Here is a 10,000-nt window from a genome sequence, read left to right as displayed (position 1 = left end):
ACGCACACGCAGAATGTCAGAGGCTTACACACACACCCACACACACCCACACGCACGCGCGCACGCACGCACGCACGCACGCACGCACGCACGCACGCACGCACGCACGCACGCACGCACGCACGCACACACACACACACACACACATATATACATACACACTCAAAGACACACACACAGACACACACCCCCCGACACAAACACACACACACACACACACGCATGCATCTCACTCTACACATACACGACCACACCCACACCAACACCCACCCACACACACACACACACACACACACACACACACACACACACACACAACCTTACAGAGAATCACGTGTCTCATTCACACCGTGAGTGCTCACACAAGAAAGCATAGCGAGTTTCGAGAAACCAAGACAAACACAAAACACACAACAAAGACAACGAGAGAGAAGACAGAGAGGGTCATTGAGGGACGTCACGGCAGTGATATAGAAACAGAGGAGGCAGACCAGACCGACAACAAGTGTAGAAAATAAAGAAATAAAAGCCAGTATAGAAATAGAAGAAGCAGATCCAGCAGACTGACGCAGTGACAGAAGAGAAACGGTTGCGTGTTTTTTGCGGGCCGCGGGTCTCTACTTACAGGCTGTTGCCGGGTTCCTGCTGGGTGTTGGGGAGGCCGTTGACCCCCTGCCCCCCGTCGTGGCCCCCCTCCGGGGAGGCCGGCTCCATGCGCTGAAACATTAATGGCGTTCGGTTCTGTGTGAGATACGACATGGCCTGCAGGCTGGTATCAGACACACTTAGGGGACACATACACTGTACATACACGCACGCACACATAGACAGACAGGATGCACCCGCAGCATGCACCCACACGGGGGCGCCATCGGCACAGTAATGGCTTTGAGGTAGAGGTCGCCCCTAGACGCTGGGCTAAGGTCCGTGTTATGGTTCGACCGCTAATGGTTATGGTTAGGATTAAGCTGATCCTAGGTCTGTGTCTAAAGGGCAACTTCTACCTCAAGTAGAAACTGACCCTATACCACAGGTCTAGAATCAGATTATCCATCAGATTAACATTAACCATTGAGGGCATATAGAGAAATCATCTGACCCCGGACCAGTGGTTAAGGGAAACCTCTACCTACTCCATCAGACAGCACCTTATGAGGTCAGAGGTCAGACAGCTCTCCCAGGGAACCCTGGGTAATGGAGTCCTCTTTTTCACCCATAATATGGAGAGTGGTGGAGGGAGGTCTTCCATTGGGCTGTTGCACATGACTACAGCTTGCGTCATGTCATGTCATGTCCATACAGACCCAAATGCTAAATGCTAATGCTAAATGAATGGGGGGATGAACCCGAGTTGGAGCGTGATAGCTACAGACACTGATGTCTTCTGGGAAAATGAGTTTTACAACAACAAACAGCGAGATGAGAGATGGGGGATGAGGTAACTGCACGTCACCTAGCCTAGCGATGAGCATTCTCATAAAATACTGAAGATTCACAGACTGTTTTGTTACATGAGAACCCGATGGTTACATCAGGAACCTCAGCTCAACATCGAATCAACCAACCAGAGATGACAGACAGAGACGGACAGACAGACACAGACAGACAGAGAGGAACACACAAAGAGGAGAGAAGGGTTCTGGTTAGAGACACTTGGTGACAATCAACCTGGATTGACCAATCATGGAGGGCTTGATTAGTCAAGGGCCCGCCTCCTCCTGGAGGAATAAAGAGTCAGAGAAGGAGAGGAGGATGGACAGACAGACAGACAGACAGACAGGCAGGAAGAGATAGAGAGAGAGAAAGAGAGATGCAGGGAACGAGGGAACAAGGGGATATGCAATAGAGTGAGGGAGGAGTGCAGGGTAGAGAGAAGAGAAGTAACAAAATGAACACATAGATATATAAATAATAGAACAGTTGACCAGGTCATGGATATACAACAGAGACGATAAGAGAGAGAGAGAGAGAGAGAGAGAGAGAGAGAGAGAGAGAGAGAGAGAGAGAGAGAGAGAGAGGAGGATAAGAGGGAGAGTAAGAGTGAGAGAATCAAACAGTGGAAGACACCTTACAACAGATATAGGACATTAGGAGGACAACGTAAGAACAACGTCAGGAGAAGACGGTAGGTAAGGCAGGACAACACTTAATACACTAAACAATGGCAGGACAGGTAGTAACAGTTGTTGGGAAGGACAGTTATGGAGCAGAAAGGGAGGAGTGGGAGAGGGGTGGACAGTAAAAAAAAAAGCGAGGGAGGAGGGAAGGAGGGAATACAATACAGAGGAGAGGAAGAGAGGGACAGAGGGAGGGAGGGAGGGAGTGAGGGAGGAGGGAGAGACTGAGTTGTCCTTGTGCCCAGCTGGTGATGTTGAGAGAGCCTGTGTGGAAGTGGACTGTGCAATGGGATGACAGCATTCAGGATCATACCAATGCATACACACACACACACACACACACACACACACACACACACACAGGGGTCTAAAATAGAACATGTACTTCATTCACCAATAGAGTACCCAAGGCTCCGGTAAGTCAGTGTCATTATCTCCCCTCCAGAGCTTAGAATTAGACGGTGCCAATCACTCTTATTCATGTGGGTTTGAGGCTGTCAGATTTATCCTTTTATGTTTTATGTTCAAAGCAGAATCGACACAACAGATGTCGCGGAATATAGATTTAAGATTACGATTTTAAGACTGAATACAGATTAAGACCGTCATAAAATAAGACCATTCATTAACAATTTTGAGTGTGGGGTGTACTATCCCGTTAATTTAGGCCTCAAAAGAAAAAAAAAATCAACTCCTACCCAAACCCTGGTATGTAAGGCGGCTGGTAACGGGAGCAACGGGTACTTTGATGAACGGAGAAATGTTTTGTTCGGCTACAGTGTTGGTGTAGCCTCGTTTACATCGAGGGGTTGGCAGGGCATCTCACACAGCACTCAGGGACGAGGGAGGAGGAGAACATCGACAGAACAGCGACAGGAGGTAAGGCCATGTTGTATCGTTACTCAAACATCATCGTCAAAACCATAACGCAGTCAAGAAGCCGACGATACCCCCTTATCCAACTCGCCACCCTCCAATGCCCCCCCCCCCCCCCCCCCCATGCTAGAAAGCAGGGTGGGGGGGGGAGGGGGGGGCGTGGAGGGGGGGAGTTCATAGAGTGGTGGTGGTGGTGAAGTGGGGGAGGGGGGTGTGGGACTGGAAGGTAGAGGAGAGAGAGCCAGTGTGTGCAAGTTGTGTGCCAATGTCCACACGAGCATACCACTTCAGAATCGACTTCCACGACTTGATTTCATTCGGTATCAGCGGAGGCTGGTGGAGGCGATAATCGGGAGGACGGGGCCTCATTGTAATGCATGAAACGAAACAAGGAGATTCCTCATTCCATTCCGTGCATTCCATTCCGTCCTCCGATTTCTACCTCCACCAGCCTCCACTGTTCTATGTGGTATGCTGGTGTGGATATTTGAACATACAATATAGCCCTGGGATAAGACAGCCGTTAGCCTTTAGCCTACGTTAGCCAGCATGCTAAAAGTGGGAGACCAGAGACAGAGGCGGTTCGGTGCTGGAATAGGGGAGAGAGGGAGTGTTGCCTTAGCAGCATGCTAACAGGGGCGAGAACCGGGTCATCCAGGTAGAGCGAAGCTTGCTGTGGAAGCGATCGTAGAAGAGGAGAGGTGGGGGGAAGGGTTAGGAAGGGGGGGGGGGCTGTGGTTTTGTCCAACCGAGGAAGAGAACCATCCATGGGGAATGGGGGGGGGGGGGTGTGGGGGGTTAGGGTTAGGCTGGAAAGGGGTGGGTGTGTTGAGCCATGAGAGACTGGAGGTAGGGTTGTTCTAAGGAGTTTGGAGAGAGATGTTTTTTTTTTGTGGGGGGGCTTTTTGTGGGGGTGTTTCTGGGGGTGGGGGCAGTGCCAGTGGGTACCTGCTCCTCTCGTAGGGCCTGCAGCCGTTTGGCCTTGCTCTGGCGGTAGTACTCCATGATCATCATGGCGGCGTAGATCTTCCCCACCGTCAGGTCTGTCGCTGCTGAGAGAGGGACAAGTTACCCTGCACGATTAGACGCCGGCGAGATGGGACCCTGAGCCGAGGGGGGGGGATGGGAGTGGGACAACGCATGCCACACAAACACACACACAGATAGATACACACCAATACACACACGCATGCACACGCATGCACACACACACACACACACACACACACACACACACACACACACACGCACACACGCACACACGCACATGCACAGGCACAATAACAGATACGGTACAGACGGGTTACACATTTACAACACTACACTGTACACGACAGAGCTGATAGTCTTTTCACAAGCAGATGCTGATTTCCTTCATTATTTTTACTCTCTATATTGTCTTGAACCTTACTCTTAACAAGTTGATAGTCTTTATGTATTTCTATAGAGGACTAAGTAGCCACTTCACTCTGAACAGATCATCGGATTTTGCAGGCAACTCTTCTCCTTCAAAAACAGGAGCTCAATTTTTTCCAAAAACTCCAGCTGGTCCTCTCGAGTTTGGATGAAACAGATAACATTTAAAATCAGGAAAAACATTGAGCTTTGTTTTAAGCATCAAGGATCAACTCCGATCTGTTCTCACGAAGGTACGATGCTCTGGCGGTCAGACTGAAATGGCTAAAAGTCGGGTTGCGTTCCAACAAGGCTAGAAATGCACTATGATGCAATAGCATGCCATCACCTACACGAGCAACTATCATAGTTGTTCTATTGAACAAACTATCAGTGAGCAATAACTTCACTGTTAAATCAAGTTCACTCTAAGACAACATGCTATGCTACACTCGTGCTTGTATTGTATATCTCATTGAGAGAGCATTGCTGTGTCTATCCTGGGCTGTTTAGCTGAGACCATAGAGGCCGAAGCAACCTGCTTCCCTGTACTCCCTGTAGTGAAAAGACTTCTATAGAGGATCTTCTATAGTAGGCACCCCCTGATGCAGCAGTGAGTGGCTGTACATTATGTGTGTGTGTGTGTGTGTGTGTGTGTGTTTTGTGTGTGTGTGTGTGTGTGTGTGTGTGTGTGTGTGTGTGTGTGTGCGTGCGTGCGTGTGTGTGTTTTGTGTGTGTGTTTTGTGTGTGTGTGTGTGTGTGTGTGCAAGCGTGTGTATGACTTATGTGGGTGGAGAGAGCTTTGTGGTGGTCCGAGGCAGCTTGATCAAGGGGTGCGGAGCAGTGGGTGACACCGACATCTGGTAGAAGCTGTCCTCTTGGTGAGTTGGTGATCGGACACACACATACACTGTGGTTTGACTCTCTCTGCAACTTACACTTGTGTGGCGTGACCAGCAGGTCCAGAGTCTTCTGAGAGAGATTGGGCCAAATCGCCATCATCTCCTTCCTCAGCTCAGCATCCATCTGGTGTTTGTCTGCACCCCCTGTTTGTCCCGATACACACACACACACACACACACACACCACACGCAAGCATACATAACAGCAAACACACACACACACACACACGTATGCATAACAGCCGTATGCAAACAAACATAACGCACGCACGCACACATCAACCCATGATGGCACAAAACCCCAAAAGAAACACATTTATCCAGCCACAAATACACATACACATTCACACAAACAGAAAGGTTGTTTTGTTAAAACAAGAATTTCCTTGAGTCTAATCATTTGGCTTATCACCAATATCTTGACGGACAGGACCAATAGAACTGATCATACCTAGATTGAGACAGGAACATAAAGAACAGGTGAGATTTGAAAAGGTGACAGCTTTCAGTATAAGGAAGAAGAGAGAGAGAGAGAGAGAGAGAGAGAGAGAGAGAGAGAGAGAGAGAGAGCAGGAAAGAGAGAAGAGAGAGTAAGACAGATCGAGAGAGTGAAAGAGGAGTCGTACCCTTGGCGATCTTGATATCCAGCGCTGTTCGTATCAGGGCCATGAGGGTGGAGTTGAAATGCACCGTGTTGTCGTCGGCAACCGGCAAGTCCATACGCAGCAGCCTCTGTGGAGAGCCAATCAGGTAGAGAGGTTGAGAAAGGGGTGTGTCCATGTAGAGGGCGTGTTCTGAACCTCCAAGTAAGGAAAGGGGGGAGGGGGGCAGGGTTTGAGGGAGCTCCATAGGCAACAGCCAAACACCATGTATCTAATCTTTATCAAGCCAGGTACAGTCAGTCAATGGGGACATCATTATCTTTTAAAATAACAACCTGGTTGGTAAGGATGTTTATCTTGTGAATGTGCAGGCGTCAATTCAGTTTCGACTCAGTCAATCCAAGGACTGAATTGAAATTCAATTCATAAATTGAAAAATCCTCATTGGAAATAATGGGCCATTTCAATTCATCGCCTGAAGTGACTCAATTCAAACGGAACTGAATCCAACCGTAGCTACAATCTGTACGGTAAAACACCTTAAAAACATATTTTGCAAAGAGACTCTACGTGTGGTAAGTCCCAGTGCCTCTTGATAGCCAGTGATACTCATACGATTACACATATCCCCAATGGGCCCGCTGTCTGCTATAAGCAACTGTGAGAGCCAAGACCACACCGAATAAGAACCAGAACCAAAATGGCCGCTGACCCAACCTATGCCCATGTTCCCTAATGTGTGAATGCTTGGGAAGGCATTCACGCATCACACACACACAAATATGTATAACAGTACACATATGTACAACCCCACCCCCATTACCACACAGTATATTTGCGCAGACCGCAATTAAGATGCTTAATTGCAGTCCTTGAAGACAAAATAGATGGTAGTATCACTGGTGTAGTTCTCTGACTTCTCAGGAGACTGGTGTGTTCATCAAAGCATCAGCTATAGAGCTCCCCCTACCTGTAGGGAGGTTCCCTGTTTTGTTTCTGACAGGTAAGACCAATGGATGAACTAGTGGATAAAACGAAGCAAACGTCGGTGGTTGCTGTTTCTATCTCTTAGTTGAACATCAATTGGGTTTACCTTTGAACATGAGCGTTGGGCACTCACGGGCATGCACGTGGCGTGACGTTAGTGTGTGTGTGTGTGTGTGTGTGTGAGTGTGTGTGTGTCGGGCATGCTCGTAGCCAAGTTTGTGTGTGGCGGTCTCAGCCAACAACCACAGCTCCTGGGTGTCGTAGCCATGCAACAGAGAATGCAGCGCATGCATTTCCAAACCTCCCCGCCCCCAACATTCAACACACCTCAACATGCAGCATGCGTTTCACCTCCCCTCCAGCCCCCCTCCCTCCCCCACCACCACCCCCTCACAGGACAGGCAGCCGTGCATCCACGCACAGAGAGTATCAACTATTAGCTTGATATTTGATCGATTCACTAAATTAATTAATTAATTAACTAATTCATTAAAGCCATGAATTGGTTGTATTTTTCTCTCTATGGTGTTCTATGAGGGTCATTTTTCAGGGGGGGGGGGGGTTATTATAGTTTTATTCATAGCAAATTCAGATTGGCTGATCTCTCTTTATGCAATACGGGTGCATTATCTATAGGGGGTCAGTTAAAGAGAGTGGCGTTCCCTGAGAGAAAGAAATGATAAAAAGATAAAAGAATTGTTTGTTATTGACCAACCAGGTGTTGTGGTCGGTCGATAGGGATACGAGGGACAGCAGTTAGTTAAGTTAGACTGGAAGGTTTATACCATGAGATGGAGTTACAGATAAAAAAGGGAGTGGTAGGGGGAGGTGACGGATTGTGACAACATTTAAAAAGAAAAACAGGAATCAAGACAGTACTTGGGGAGAGATAGAGAGAGAGAGATAGAGAGAGAGTAAGAGAGAGAGAGAGAAAGAGAGAGAGAGAGAGAGAGAGAGAGAGAGAGAGAGAGAGAGAGAAAGAGTGCTACAAAGAGTTACAAGACCAGAGAATAAGACAAGGACTGAAACTATACCAAAAAGGCCATGTTCCAACCAAAGCAATCCCGCCTAGACGTTTACCACTCCTCCAAGGCGATGTAGCAAACTGGCGACCGCTACTTCTCTCAAACAACGACTATAACTTTGGGGTGTGTAGGTGAGACAGTGTAGCGATAGGTGTGTGGTAGCCAGGGTCATGAACACCTAAACCTTCCTCTATGACGACAACAATAAACCCCAAGATAGATACTCTGATCCTCTGAATAGTCTTAGACTATAGATACTCTGAATAGTCTTAGACTATAGATACTCTGAATAGTCTTCAAAGTGCCATTTCTGTTGTCAATATGAATATCAGGGGCTTAAATGACTTGACATATGCAATAGGAAACTGCTGGACATAGTGAAAGGGAAAGAGGAGAGAGAACAGAGAGGGCAGAGACAGACGGACAGACAGACGGACGGACGGAGAGAAAGATAGACAGAAGGGCAGAAGGATTCTAAGAAGAGGTATGGGAAAATGGTAGTGATGGAAGTGACAGACAAGAGGACGGGAATGCAAACTAGAGCGGTAGAAGAGCTAGAGCGAGGGGGAGAGAGAGAGAGAGAGAGCGAGGGGGAGAGAGAGAGAGAGAGAGAGGTAGAGAGAGAGAGTGAGGGAGAGAGAGAGAGACAGTGAGAGACAGCGAGAGAGAGAGACAGAGAGAGCAAAGGAAAGAAAGTAAGAAAGAGCGGAGAGAGGGAAGGATACAGGTAGGAGGAGGAGGAGGAGGACAAAAAGATCAGAACTGCATTGACAGAGTAAAACAGGACAGGTGAAGAAGCTCAGAGGTGGATCCCGAAGGAAGGAAAGGGGGAGAGGACAAAAAGGGGAAGACTACTAAAGACACGCCTGTCTTACTATTTGGCCATTATACATCAAAAACTGCTACAGTATGTGTCATTGTGTGTGTCCAGATAGGCACTTGCACAGTATAGGTACTGGATGTGTGGCCTACAGATTCCTATCGGCTTCGCTTTGTGCATGTGTGTGTGTGTGTTTGATTATATGTATGTGTGTGTCTGTGTGTGGTGCCATCCACAGGAACGAGAGACGCGGAGGACCGAAGACACACACCCTTCCCGGTCCTTCTGTACCCGCATTTACCTGAGCGTCATATAAGAGCATATGGGAACTATACAGTCTATATGCCAGCGTACGGTTTACTGTCTGGCCAAAGTGTGTATGCTCATTTCACTGCATTCACAATCACTCAACTTTCTGGTTTCAAATCTAAGCGGCAAAATAAGGTGAATCGCTAGCCTATAATAGGGTAGTGTTGACTTCCACAATGAATAAGCTTTAAGTTTAACGTTTTTTTTCTTATTTTTTCTTTCAACCAACCAAACATATTTCTAGTGGAGATGTCTTTTTTTTTCTTTTTTTTCTTGCAGTCTTTCATCTAACCTTTGTTTATCCAGGTATACTTTGTTATGATCCAGATGGGACACGTTGCCACATAGATGTGTGTGTGTGTGGAGTGTGTGGAGGTCCTTGCTGGGTGCAGAAGGGCTGACAAGGCCTCCTCCGTTCCCTCGCTCCTGTGGCCTGGCATAATCTGACGAAGCTATCACTTCACTATCACTCCATTTCACAATGATCCCTCCCTCCCTCCCTCCCTCCCTCCCTCCCTCCCTCCCTCCATCCCCGGTTCCGAAAAAAATACAGCGCTCACCACCACACCACCACTAACAGACAATAATAACAGCGCTGGGTGGGGAAGGGGTGGGGTGGGGGGGGCGACCCCCCCGCGGTTGGACGAGAGGAGAGGGGAGAAGAGGGGATGGACGAGGGGGGAGGATGGGAGGGAGGGAGGGAGGGGGGCGAGTCTACCTTGTAGGCGACCCGGGCGGGACACCTCTTCCCAAGGCCTAGCGGCGGACACATGTGCCTGAGCATCTGATACATGTCAGTGTAAGTGATCCTGCCGCTGAGGTAGGCCACCAGAACACACACACACACGCACACGCGCACACGCACACACACACACACACACACACACACACACACGTACACGCACACACCACGACGATCAACAAACAAACAAACGGGGACGGACGACAAAGAAACAAACGAAAAACC

The 10,000-nt window shown here is 48.4% G+C and overlaps 1 protein-coding gene across 1 annotated transcript in view; it reads right to left on the bottom strand.

Annotated features, from left to right (window-relative positions):
* cacna1ab (calcium channel, voltage-dependent, P/Q type, alpha 1A subunit, b) overlaps positions 1 to 10,000 on the bottom strand; it is a gene marked incomplete at both ends in the record, with an annotated part of 87,727 nt that overhangs the window by 8,489 nt on the left and 69,238 nt on the right. The window contains 4 exon segments of the mRNA XM_083694360.1: positions 626 to 741; positions 3,942 to 4,045; positions 5,327 to 5,434; positions 5,917 to 6,022. Of these exon segments, the coding sequence (XP_083550486.1) occupies positions 626 to 741; positions 3,942 to 4,045; positions 5,327 to 5,434; positions 5,917 to 6,022 (434 nt within the window).

Source organism: Argentina silus, assembly GCF_951799395.1.
Source record: "Argentina silus genome assembly, chromosome: 22".
NCBI lineage: Eukaryota > Metazoa > Chordata > Actinopteri > Argentiniformes > Argentinidae > Argentina > Argentina silus.
The sequence above is the reverse complement of the archived record's forward strand: the minus strand, read 5'-3'. Positions and strand labels throughout refer to the sequence as shown.